The sequence below is a fragment of the Quercus suber genome, unplaced genomic scaffold, assembly GCF_002906115.3.
Source record: "Quercus suber isolate HL8 unplaced genomic scaffold, Cork oak 2.0 scaffold_166, whole genome shotgun sequence".
NCBI lineage: Eukaryota > Viridiplantae > Streptophyta > Magnoliopsida > Fagales > Fagaceae > Quercus > Quercus suber.
In genome coordinates, this window is record NW_027069627.1 from 1188511 (window position 1) to 1201765 (window position 13255).

At 35.5% G+C, this 13255-nt stretch overlaps 2 protein-coding genes across 3 annotated transcripts; both read right to left on the minus strand.

Moving 5' to 3' along the window:
• Positions 1-92: 92 nt before the first annotated feature.
• LOC111999995 (protein EARLY STARVATION 1, chloroplastic) lies at positions 93-8330 on the minus strand. Of its 2 annotated transcripts, none has more exons than XM_024032103.2 (11): positions 7624-8330; positions 7215-7306; positions 6877-7070; positions 5105-5144; positions 4196-4277; positions 3958-4035; positions 3712-3837; positions 2997-3118; positions 1309-1348; positions 972-1046; positions 93-428 (listed from the first exon to the last, which is right to left on the minus strand). In XM_024032103.2, the coding sequence occupies exons 1-11, from the start codon at positions 7953-7955 to the stop codon at positions 263-265; spliced, it is 1347 nt and encodes a 448-aa protein (XP_023887871.1). In that variant the 5' UTR covers positions 7956-8330; the 3' UTR covers positions 93-262. The 2 variants fall into 2 exon arrangements, with proteins under 2 accessions (XP_023887871.1, XP_023887870.1); XM_024032102.2 differs by having other exon boundaries at positions 972-1049.
• Positions 8331-10960: 2630 nt separating this feature from the next.
• On the minus strand, positions 10961-12520 carry LOC136069403 (protein EARLY STARVATION 1, chloroplastic-like). The gene is made up of 3 exons (XM_065777881.1): positions 11809-12520; positions 11400-11491; positions 10961-11255 (listed from the first exon to the last, which is right to left on the minus strand). Exons 1-3 carry the CDS (start codon positions 12138-12140, stop codon positions 11023-11025), a joined length of 657 nt encoding a protein of 218 aa, XP_065633953.1. The 5' UTR covers positions 12141-12520; the 3' UTR covers positions 10961-11022.
• Positions 12521-13255: the final 735 nt, after the last annotated feature.

Here is a 13255-nt window from a genome sequence, read left to right on the forward strand (position 1 = left end):
ATACCAACACGTGTCTTTCTAAGATTTAGTCACTAAGTAAACAATGCCCAAAATGTAGAAGAACCAGGTCCAAAATGGAAGACATGGAAGCATTAACAATGGAAAGAATGAATTAATTTAAAGAGCAATTCACAATATTCTTATAAGAGTTTCAACTTTTCAACCAATATGTATATTTTTTTTTACCACGTAAGAGAAATATCACTGAAGTTGAATAAACCAAACCATCTAACTGAAGTATGAGGCCAAAAATCAGCTCTCTTCATTGTGAAGAAGGCAAATCTTCTGGTGAGTCATCAGATGGAGGTGGTGGAGATGACCCAAAGTCTAGATTTGGGTATACACCAGGAGGCCTTTCTCGAGGTTCGATTGAAAGTAACTGGCTTGAATCACCCACAACATCCGCCCAACCGTAATGAGGTTCCGCCCTTCATCAAAAGAGACAACTCATCAAAATTAAATTTAACTAAAACCCTTTTTCTTCTATGAAGGTCACATTCACCTAAGGAATAAATACTAGTATAAATATTTATTGGAAAAAATACAGTGATTTTTCAAAAATAAATCCCACATTTAGAAGTTTCATATCAAACCTTAAGACTTTAAAAAGTTCACTTCAAACTAGAAACTCATTTACCCTCACGTTGTTAATAAAAAAATGTGTAGACAAAACGACATTGTATGGTTATTTAAATACATGTGCCTATTGTACATGAACATTATTTCACTCCAAGTCACACACGTAATTTTGTTTAAGCATTTTCCATTCATGGATTCACACATAACAAGTTTATGGTTTGGATTTTTTTTTTTTTGAAAAGGTAAGAGTTTAATTTGAAACACCTTTAAACTATATGGTTTAAAATGCAAGTTACCTATCTTTATTTTAATCCTCACAATTACTTGGGCTAGTCGCATTTAAATAATTAAATGCATATAAAGACAAATTTAATAGTCAAGTATATTCTTACTCATAATAGGTTTCCTCATCCACAACAATATCCCAGCTTTCACCTGTTGTGCTCTTCCCGTATTTATGCACTTTACTGCTACAGGGAGAAGCCATATTAGCATCCAAAAGAGCATGCAAAAAACGAATATGTACAAGTTAGTTCATACGATACTTAAATTTCACAAATATATTAAAGATAAAAGAATGAAGATTTAACCATTAACTTCAGATACAGTAAAATTTGAAATAATCTGAATATAGCTCTATTCAAAAATCATTTCATTGTTAAACTACTATCTATCATGTGAGGAGCTTTGCTGGATTAATAAATTGATTTAACAGCTTGATATCCATACCCGTTTCCAAAGTGTTCTTCCCCCCATGTTCTTGACCAACCTGAAAAAGAAAAGACAAATAAATAATTTTAAAAAAATTCTTACTACACCATACCTCATAGTTATGCAGGTAAAATCAAATATGAAAAATCTAAATGACTGACAAGGAATTAACTTATTACAAATTCTAGGCAAAATAACAAATGAGGCCTCCATCAATCCTGTCCTTCATAACTCGAAAAAATCGTAAAATTCAGTTTTTCATGCTTTTTTAAAGGGTAGACCCCTTAAGCACAGTATCGTTTCTTGTTCATAAATCAATAATGAAAACAAAATAGAAATTAGGAGTCCCACATTAATTTGGTTGCCACAACTGTAGAAATATACTTCAACATTTTGAAAGACAGGATTGACCATGCCTGGCTCATAAAATGACTGGCATTACAATTTATCCTTTTTTTTTTTTTTTTTTTTTTGATAGATAACGAAATTTTTTATTAAGAAACAAAATAGCCAACCCGAGTACATTGGGGATGTACTGTGGGGGCAAAAATCAAGAACCAAAATTACAATGATCAAGTAAAAGAGGAAGTGAAAAACAAGAAAAATGCGACAAGGACACACTCCAAACAAGGAGAGTGTGTAAGAAAAAGGACTTAATCTCTAGAAAGGACCATTCACATCCCTCAAAACAGCGAGCATTTCTTTCCCTCCAAATATACCACGTCAAACAGAGCAACACAAGTCTCCAGAAATCTATATTGTGATGCCGCCCAAATTTAACTTGCCAAGATTCAAACAACTCAATAACCTTAAGTGGCATAACCCAATGCAGCCCAAACAAACAAAACACCAACGACCACAACTCACAAGCTAAGGGACAATGAAGCAAAATATGATCCACTGACTCTCCATACCTCTTACACATGGGTCCTTTTATCCTTTATATCAACAATACTCCCATTATGAAAGTAATAACATAAGTACCCTTATGCATCTCCAATTTGTGATTGCCACCATATAACCGTGCAGGTAACTCTCTTCATCTATAAATGAAGGCGCATTCTTGTGGAGGCAATAGTGTGAAAACTGGCGGTCCACAGGTAAAATGATGCTAAGAGAGTGTATGGGTAATGAATACATGATTCTCTTAAACTTTTTCTCCAAAGATACTTTAATCGTCAGTCCATCTATTTCCCTCAGACAGTGAAAGGGTTTTAGTCTCAGAAAGCCTAAACGTATGTCCAACATCATTCCACTAACTGATTTTACTCTAAAGATATTTCAGGGTCTGAGACTCTGAAACGCAGTTTCTCTGCTCTGGTGGCCATTTCAAACTCAGTGACATGAGACACACACCTATTCAGATATTGTCATGGTTTATGTTATGAATATGCCTAAAAAAATTAATGCACAGGACCTTTTTTTTTTTTTTGGAGGGGGGAAAAAAAGGAAACCCGCTTGCACATATGTGAAATAAAAAGAATTTACTAGAAATAAAGAACAACTAGAAAGAAAAAGGAATTCTGTACAAAATTTTGAATGAACAGAAATAGATCATTGTTGCAGCATAAGAAATCTAAAATAGCATAAAAGGAATATCAAAGAATATGTTGAACGACCCCAGATGATTACAGATAAATGTCTATGGGGCAAACGTGATATAGAAAATAAACATTATCACCAGAGAATACAACGATTACACTTACGTTCCCCACCAGGAGTCACATGCCATGTCTCCCCTTGCCGTGAACCTATGCCAGCAAAGAACTTATCTTCCCACTTGTCTCCCCATTTGGTCCCAAGTACTGTCTCAGCCCATTTATCAGTCCTGTGGAGGTTAGAGAGAGAGAGAGAGAGAGAGAGAGAGAGAGAATCAAATGGGAAGCTCAGACTGTATTAAACACACTACATAGAAAAATCCAAACTTTGTGTATATGCATAAATCTTCTTCCCAAACCCCATAACACAGTTTCAAATAAAGAGATGGGAAATACAAATGAAAGCCTCATTTATCCTCCGTTAAATTTTCTACACATAACGAGGTCTGTCTTTGTTTCTATGGGATGTTACTGCAGTATATTATATAACCATAGTCTATATACTATTACACGGGGAGACAATTAATTTTCTGCCAATGTAAGGCGGCTTCATGTTTATCAGGACAGAAACTTGTTGCTGCATATACTGTGCCACAGTTCTCCTTTTGAAATATGAAATTCTGGAACTTCCTGAATACTTTTTTCCCTGACCCGTTACTCAGTATCATCATCAATCTAACATTAAAGTGATTTCAGGAAAAATCTGAATCTTGTATTCCACAGTCAAATTAAAGAACATATGAACTACACTAATGTCCAGAGAGGAAGGAATTTGCACAAAGCACATTTAAGTTCAAAGTGATATGAAAGGAGGAATAAAGACCATTTGAGAACAGATCCTCTTCCATCATACTGCTCTCCCCACTTCTCCCACCATGACTGTTCATTTAGTCTTCCATATTTATAAGCTTTTTTCTCAGTCCAGCCTTTAGCATCATATTTCTCCCACCTATATCCACATTAGATGTATCATCAATATATTATGAATATACAATAGGTCATTGTTTGCTCAAATATACAACCAATGCATACAAATCCCATTATTGTGCATTGGAATACATTAGCTTACCACTTCTCATACCATCCAGCATTTTCAGTGCCAGATTTTGCTTGTTTCTGCGCACTCCTCTCTATCATTGCTAGATTACTGCAATGTCAAAATCACGCGTTATTGACTTTTTGTATCAATTGAAGTGGAGCAAACAGGAAAGTTACAATATTTTTAATTTGCTATATCAAAAATCAATCTGTTGATTTTTTTTTTTCCTCTTTTGTTTTGTTTTAAGGACAGGAAGACTGATAAAAACCTCCATTCATCTTGATGAAGATTTTCTTGCCAAGTTTCCCACCATGAATCCCCTTCAGCATTTCTACCAGATTTCTCTACACCTATGCGAAGATATAGAATTGAATGAATGCACATATAATAGATTCAGATTAGCCAAAATATAGAAAACAGACAGCATTGAGTGACTGCTCTAGATTTAATTACACAAAAAGTACTTGGAACTGAGTGTGTTGGGAACAATTGTCATTGCATTTACTCAAATATAGATGAATTTGCCATAGTGGAATAAGTGGATAGTTAACAGACATGGATAGACAAGGATTGAAGTATTGCTTAAATCATATAACTCAGTCAAATTACAATATCTTATATCAATTGCCACGGTAATATATAGAGCCATCTTTTGTACAAACAAGACACATGATATAGAGAATTTGAGTCACACTTATATGTTTCTAGAAGTGATTTTAGTTTTTATTTATTTATTTATTATTTTTTTTTTTTTTTATGTTGTAATACTAATACCATTTATAGTAAATTTTCAGAAAATTTCAGGTTTCAAGAAAACAGGCATGATATACACGTCATCCCTGGAAATCTATGATGACTGGAGGCTACTTGTCCCAATTTAATATTACTAGAGATGTGGAAAATGACATTGCAAAATTATCAACAGAAATGGACAGTTTTACTTGGATGAAATCATAACTCACTACATTTAGAACTTATATAATGATCTGGAAGGGTGCAATCTTTCACACTTTATTACTATCAGGCAGCAACTCAGTTCAGATCTGTAAGTTCTAATTTCAAAATAATAGCTTCACACGAATTTTTCCAAAACATGTGCTATTGCATCAAAAACTAACTCGAATTTTCTACTGATCCACAGTGATAACCAGCTGGTCTAGTAAAGGCAAGCAAGTACCTAGCTCTTTGTATCCGGTCCAGTCACTTTTCTCCCACCACTGTCAATGAGATCAATAAATCCAATTAAATGCATGCACCTGGGATGATACTTAGTGAGGTTATAAAAAAAGATGTCATCTGTTAACTAAAGTAGACAATAAATCATAGACTCAGCAGCAATTTGAAAAGTGAAAGATCACGCAAAATAGATTCCTAAGTTATGAAATAATTTTGGAAGAAGAGAAGGAATTACCAGTAATTTTAACTTTTAAGTAAAATTAAATGCATCTCAATATAAACAATTTAGATAACTAGTAGATAAAGATAATAGTACTAGTAATTTAAATAATTTTGAAGTCAATGGAAAGATATGTTCGAAGTTAAAGTATGCTAATCAAATCTAATTTTCAACTTCCAAAGCATGAGAACATGATAAAACTATTCACTTTAAATTTGAAATTTCATGTGATTTTTTCAAAGATGAAGTGTTAGTAATACTAGCACTGTTTTCAAGAAAGTTCATGTCATCCTAGGACAACATAATCATACATTGGTATATACTATATACTGATACATTAATAATTTGATGCTACACTGCTACATAAACTGTAAGTTGTGATCAGGCTTCAACAATATTTGAGAAAATGATAATTTCATGGTCACATCAAAGCTAACTCATAGATTTAGCTTCATCATCTGTCAGATAAAGCATGATAATATATCATGTATACACTTTGTCATGTCAATATTTTCCGCAGTGCACAAAAAATGTGCACTGAAAATTCCCAGAACTCATCCACTATTTACAAATTTTATGGCCGTATTAATTCAACAGTTTGCTTCAAATTTGTTTGGATTTCGATATGTATTAGTCACATAACACTCCAGAGAAAGGCATCACTTTTGCCTGCTTATTCTCCAACATATTTTTATCCTCATTACGTCTAAACCCAAGGCTTTCAACAACAACCAAAAAAAAAAAAACCCTCATAGTCGTCAATCTATATCGATCGTCCCTGCCAAGAATTTCTTCTTGCAAATTAGATGATCATTAATCATACAGGTGATTAATGATCATCTAATTTGATCATTAATCAGATTACAGATGCAACATCAACCGCTTCTTGCATAGAAATTTTAAAATCAGATTTCGCCTTGAGATTCCCAAAGTGCTTGTATAACATTGAGCTTTCAGGTTTCAACTAGAGTAAAATATGTAACATATGCAATGAGATACATACTCATTCATTTTAAGAGTTTACCATGTTCTCTCATCGTTATAGGCAGCTTCTTGTTTACCTTTCTAGATTTAGTCAATATTTAACAACAGAATTCAACACTTTTATCAAAGGATAGAAGCTTGTGAGACAGCTTTAGACATTTTTGTCTTAAAATATCAAGAGGTAAGGCTCAGCAAATCATTAGTAAGTCAAATTTATTTAACTGCCTTCTAGCCAATATAAATACAAGAAGGGTAAAACTTAGGTATAATAAATTAGGCTCCCTAATAAAATCCAAAAACATAGTTGTATTGAATTTAATTGTTCTTGGAAAATAAAACATTGTTTGTGTTTCATTGGTCAACAAAACCATGTATTTGAATTTAATTGGATAACCTAATATACTGAACGTAAAATATTGTACCTAAATTTTGCTCATATAAGAATTTTTAAGTGCCTAAAAAATGGATTAGTGATGCCAATTACACAAAATTCTTCACAAAGAAATGTTTCCATTTAGCTTCACTCCAAGTCAATAATAATCATACATATAATAGAATGATTTCTGTACCGTTTCTTTCCATTCAGAGGAACCATCATGTGATTGACCACCCATCCTTGTCCATCTACATCTGTATCCATTTTTGCCCAAGTCTTCCCCACTTTCTCGATACCAAGTACTTCCATCTTCATTGGTTCCGGACTCATTAACATTTTCATTTAATAAGCTGATGCCCCAGTCCTCCTCATTCGCAATACCAGTGTCTACACATTAGTGAACACAACATGCTTTATTATTATTCTCAAATCAAAAGGCAACTTAAACGATATTTTCATCTGTATCTTCAACATTAGCATCACCAACCACAACACATTAGAAACTAACATTGTGAATGCATTGCAAATTACCTCTTCTTGGAGGAGTGTCACGAGATTGCGGACCAGAATTTCTCGGGGTACATCGGGGGTAGATTTTTTCTTTTTTCGAAGCAAAGGGAGATCTGCATACATGATTAATGTCATTAATCAAGACCTTGTTTGGTGCTACCAAGTACAAGGAGTGAACATATAGAAATGCTTTAACAAAAACAAAAATCTTTGTTTCTTAAGCACTTTCAATATATATTAAGTTTTCTTAGTAATCATTTTCAAACAATTTTAACCATTTCCTTTCCATTGACCCCGTGATTCCATAGCAAGGAATTGAATAACGAGAGGCTTTGTATCTTACAAGAAAAGTCGGTGCAAGATGAATCTAACAGAACTGGTTACATTCATAGATAGATAGCTATATGAGAGAGAGAGAGAGAGAGAGTACTGAGGAGAAGCGAAAGGCAATGCAGGGGAGGCATGGACTCGGACTCTGTGACTGTGACTGTGAGAACTTTTCTTCGGATCGAAGCGCCAATCTTCGGACTTTTCTATGCTCTTACCCGACCCGCTCGATCTCCGGATCGGCACAACCGAGTCAGAGCAGCAACAGCTGATTCGACTCGTCCCGACTCGGTCACTAGAGGCCTCGACTCTTAGCCTCCTCCGCTTCCTCACCCCCAAGTCCAACCCAAGCTGGTTACGCATCGGATAACCACCAGGTCGTCGTCCCAGCTTGAAATTTAGCTGAGCCGTAAAGCCTCCAGGACTTGCCGCCATTGATTTCCTTTCTTCTTGCTCTTTTTCACGAAAATGCCATCGAGAGCAAAAGATAAACCCTAGCAAAAAACTCGAAGTGGTTTACCAATGCGTAATGGTTTTGAATTACAAGTATTGAGTTTTTTTAGTGTAGTTGAAGTTAAGAGCAACAAGGAGAGCTTTGCTTTTGTTTTAGAAATTAGGAAAACGAAAAAAACGACGAATGGGAGTGGAAGAGAGAAATTCGGGGGAATCTTGGTACATTTGACAGTGAGGAGTTGAGAGTTTTGAAGTGTTTTGAACTTCGAAGTTTGAAGTAAGTTAGAGAGAGAGAAGCGATCAGATCGGAAAGGTGTTGTGTTTGTGTTTGTGTTTGGCCATGGTGCTGTGCTGTGAAGCGAATCCCGGTATTTAATCTTACACGTGAGCAGTTTGAGGGGCCCTCTTTTGTGTTCCATTTTTTATGCCTCATTGGCTATGCCACGTGTCCACCGTTAAAACTGTCATTTCCTCTATTCTATTCTCTTCTTTCCTTCCTTGCTGGGTTGGAAGGATAGGAAATTAGAATTTTAGTCTAACAAGGAAAGTTTTTTGGAGTTTCAATTTTGCAACTTTGCCTCAAATAGTTCCAAACAGTTACTACTAGAGGATAAACTTGCAAGTTAAATAACTTTTTTTTTTTTTTTTTGAAATTACTTGGGTTTAAGTTGAACTCAGCTGTCTTCTTTTAAAAAAAAAAAAAATTAACTTAGTTAAGTGGTGGTAGTAAAAAAGTAAAAACATCCTATGTGATGTCAAATCCTATCTCATTATTTCCCAAGCTTTAAAGTGATCTTTCCCATTTTCTTGCTTCAATTGTCCGACCCAATTATGCATGAGTTTTGTAGGCAGGACGGAGGCATAACTTTGAGTTAGGCGGTGGTTTTATTGTTGGCTATGTGCATCGATTTCAACCTCAAATTCTATTACTTAGCTACTGAATTTTTTTTTTTAATTTTTTTGGTGGGTATGAACAAAATTATTTTTGGTTAGAATTTTTAAAGAGTAGGGTTATTTATTTTGGATAAAATTAGTTAATTGAGCTTAATTTTGTTTTTAGTTTTACTGGTAAAATTTTTATTGTTGAGCTTTTTTTTTTTTTTTTTTAAAGAAATACATATTTAGAAACGTGAATAAAAATGAACTAGATATAAAAAGAAAGTACAAATCTAAAAACTAGAAACATAGATACATATGAAGAAAGACAACAAAATGGTACTGGATCCCTATTTGGTCTTGGCAGGGGGGAGAGTGGCCCTGGTTGTAGCTTTGGTAGTCACCTCAGTGATTGAAGCTTGGGTGGTACCCTTGCCCTTAGGATCTTTCTTAGTGGTAAAGGGAAGGGTGACCAGTACCACCTCTTGACTTTGGGAGGCTCCTTTTTCTTTAGAAGATTCTTTGGGAGAGGAGGGGAGTTTGGTTGATTCAAGGGCCACATCTTGTGCTACCTCTTTCTCTTTCTCAGCAGCACCAACTTACTTAACTTCTTTAAGAGGATTGGTGGGAGGTTAGAGAGCACTGGCTGAGGCGTCCTTGCTAGGGGTAGGATCTTTAGGAGTAGTCTCAGCATTGGAGCTTAAAGGGCCTGATGCTTGGATGGCTAGGGGATAGTAGACATTTTCTGCTTTCCTTAATGTGGAGGAAGCATCTACTCCAACCCGATTTAGAGTCTCATTCCACACTTGGAGGCAATAAGTTTTGCAAACCCCAGAAACCTTAACCAGGAGGGTTTCCTCGGTTTCTGCCACTCCAATATCGTACCCCTCTTGCTTAACTCTTTCCGCAGCTTCTTCTACCTCAAATTTTTTTTCTTCAAACTCCCCATCTGATTCTTGGCTATGGCTAGCTAATCTTTAGTCTTGCGGAGTTGTTTACGTTGACTTTCTGCTTGCCTCTCAGCCCTTTACAGAGCAGTCTCCACGCTCTTTTTATCTCTGTCAGCCTCGTCAGTTTAGTATTTAGCTCTTGAATCCTCTTCTCGGCCAACAAGAAGGCCTCCACGGTAGCTATGCGCTGTCCTTCCTCCTCTTTCATCTGCTTATGGGAGTTGTTCACCAGTTCCTCAGCCATGTGCGCAGCTTGAATGGCTTTTTTTTTTTTTTTTTTTTTTNATGGCCGTATTAATTCAACAGTTTGCTTCAAATTTGTTTGGATTTCGATATGTATTAGTCACATAACACTCCAGAGAAAGGCATCACTTTTGCCTGCTTATTCTCCAACATATTTTTATCCTCATTACGTCTAAACCCAAGGCTTTCAACAACAACCAAAAAAAAAAAAACCCTCATAGTCGTCAATCTATATCGATCGTCCCTGCCAAGAATTTCTTCTTGCAAATTAGATGATCATTAATCATACAGGTGATTAATGATCATCTAATTTGATCATTAATCAGATTACAGATGCAACATCAACCGCTTCTTGCATAGAAATTTTAAAATCAGATTTCGCCTTGAGATTCCCAAAGTGCTTGTATAACATTGAGCTTTCAGGTTTCAACTAGAGTAAAATATGTAACATATGCAATGAGATACATACTCATTCATTTTAAGAGTTTACCATGTTCTCTCATCGTTATAGGCAGCTTCTTGTTTACCTTTCTAGATTTAGTCAATATTTAACAACAGAATTCAACACTTTTATCAAAGGATAGAAGCTTGTGAGACAGCTTTAGACATTTTTGTCTTAAAATATCAAGAGGTAAGGCTCAGCAAATCATTAGTAAGTCAAATTTATTTAACTGCCTTCTAGCCAATATAAATACAAGAAGGGTAAAACTTAGGTATAATAAATTAGGCTCCCTAATAAAATCCAAAAACATAGTTGTATTGAATTTAATTGTTCTTGGAAAATAAAACATTGTTTGTGTTTCATTGGTCAACAAAACCATGTATTTGAATTTAATTGGATAACCTAATATACTGAACGTAAAATATTGTACCTAAATTTTGCTCATATAAGAATTTTTAAGTGCCTAAAAAATGGATTAGTGATGCCAATTACACAAAATTCTTCACAAAGAAATGTTTCCATTTAGCTTCACTCCAAGTCAATAATAATCATACATATAATAGAATGATTTCTGTACCGTTTCTTTCCATTCAGAGGAACCATCATGTGATTGACCACCCATCCTTGTCCATCTACATCTGTATCCATTTTTGCCCAAGTCTTCCCCACTTTCTCGATACCAAGTACTTCCATCTTCATTGGTTCCGGACTCATTAACATTTTCATTTAATAAGCTGATGCCCCAGTCCTCCTCATTCGCAATACCAGTGTCTACACATTAGTGAACACAACATGCTTTATTATTATTCTCAAATCAAAAGGCAACTTAAACGATATTTTCATCTGTATCTTCAACATTAGCATCACCAACCACAACACATTAGAAACTAACATTGTGAATGCATTGCAAATTACCTCTTCTTGGAGGAGTGTCACGAGATTGCGGACCAGAATTTCTCGGGGTACATCGGGGGTAGATTTTTTCTTTTTTCGAAGCAAAGGGAGATCTGCATACATGATTAATGTCATTAATCAAGACCTTGTTTGGTGCTACCAAGTACAAGGAGTGAACATATAGAAATGCTTTAACAAAAACAAAAATCTTTGTTTCTTAAGCACTTTCAATATATATTAAGTTTTCTTAGTAATCATTTTCAAACAATTTTAACCATTTCCTTTCCATTGACCCCGTGATTCCATAGCAAGGAATTGAATAACGAGAGGCTTTGTATCTTACAAGAAAAGTCGGTGCAAGATGAATCTAACAGAACTGGTTACATTCATAGATAGATAGCTATATGAGAGAGAGAGAGAGAGAGAGTACTGAGGAGAAGCGAAAGGCAATGCAGGGGAGGCATGGACTCGGACTCTGTGACTGTGACTGTGAGAACTTTTCTTCGGATCGAAGCGCCAATCTTCGGACTTTTCTATGCTCTTACCCGACCCGCTCGATCTCCGGATCGGCACAACCGAGTCAGAGCAGCAACAGCTGATTCGACTCGTCCCGACTCGGTCACTAGAGGCCTCGACTCTTAGCCTCCTCCGCTTCCTCACCCCCAAGTCCAACCCAAGCTGGTTACGCATCGGATAACCACCAGGTCGTCGTCCCAGCTTGAAATTTAGCTGAGCCGTAAAGCCTCCAGGACTTGCCGCCATTGATTTCCTTTCTTCTTGCTCTTTTTCACGAAAATGCCATCGAGAGCAAAAGATAAACCCTAGCAAAAAACTCGAAGTGGTTTACCAATGCGTAATGGTTTTGAATTACAAGTATTGAGTTTTTTTAGTGTAGTTGAAGTTAAGAGCAACAAGGAGAGCTTTGCTTTTGTTTTAGAAATTAGGAAAACGAAAAAAACGACGAATGGGAGTGGAAGAGAGAAATTCGGGGGAATCTTGGTACATTTGACAGTGAGGAGTTGAGAGTTTTGAAGTGTTTTGAACTTCGAAGTTTGAAGTAAGTTAGAGAGAGAGAAGCGATCAGATCGGAAAGGTGTTGTGTTTGTGTTTGTGTTTGGCCATGGTGCTGTGCTGTGAAGCGAATCCCGGTATTTAATCTTACACGTGAGCAGTTTGAGGGGCCCTCTTTTGTGTTCCATTTTTTATGCCTCATTGGCTATGCCACGTGTCCACCGTTAAAACTGTCATTTCCTCTATTCTATTCTCTTCTTTCCTTCCTTGCTGGGTTGGAAGGATAGGAAATTAGAATTTTAGTCTAACAAGGAAAGTTTTTTGGAGTTTCAATTTTGCAACTTTGCCTCAAATAGTTCCAAACAGTTACTACTAGAGGATAAACTTGCAAGTTAAATAACTTTTTTTTTTTTTTTTTGAAATTACTTGGGTTTAAGTTGAACTCAGCTGTCTTCTTTTAAAAAAAAAAAAAATTAACTTAGTTAAGTGGTGGTAGTAAAAAAGTAAAAACATCCTATGTGATGTCAAATCCTATCTCATTATTTCCCAAGCTTTAAAGTGATCTTTCCCATTTTCTTGCTTCAATTGTCCGACCCAATTATGCATGAGTTTTGTAGGCAGGACGGAGGCATAACTTTGAGTTAGGCGGTGGTTTTATTGTTGGCTATGTGCATCGATTTCAACCTCAAATTCTATTACTTAGCTACTGAATTTTTTTTTTTAATTTTTTTGGTGGGTATGAACAAAATTATTTTTGGTTAGAATTTTTAAAGAGTAGGGTTATTTATTTTGGATAAAATTAGTTAATTGAGCTTAATTTTGTTTTTAGTTTTACTGGTAAAATTTTTATTGTTGAGCTTTTTTTT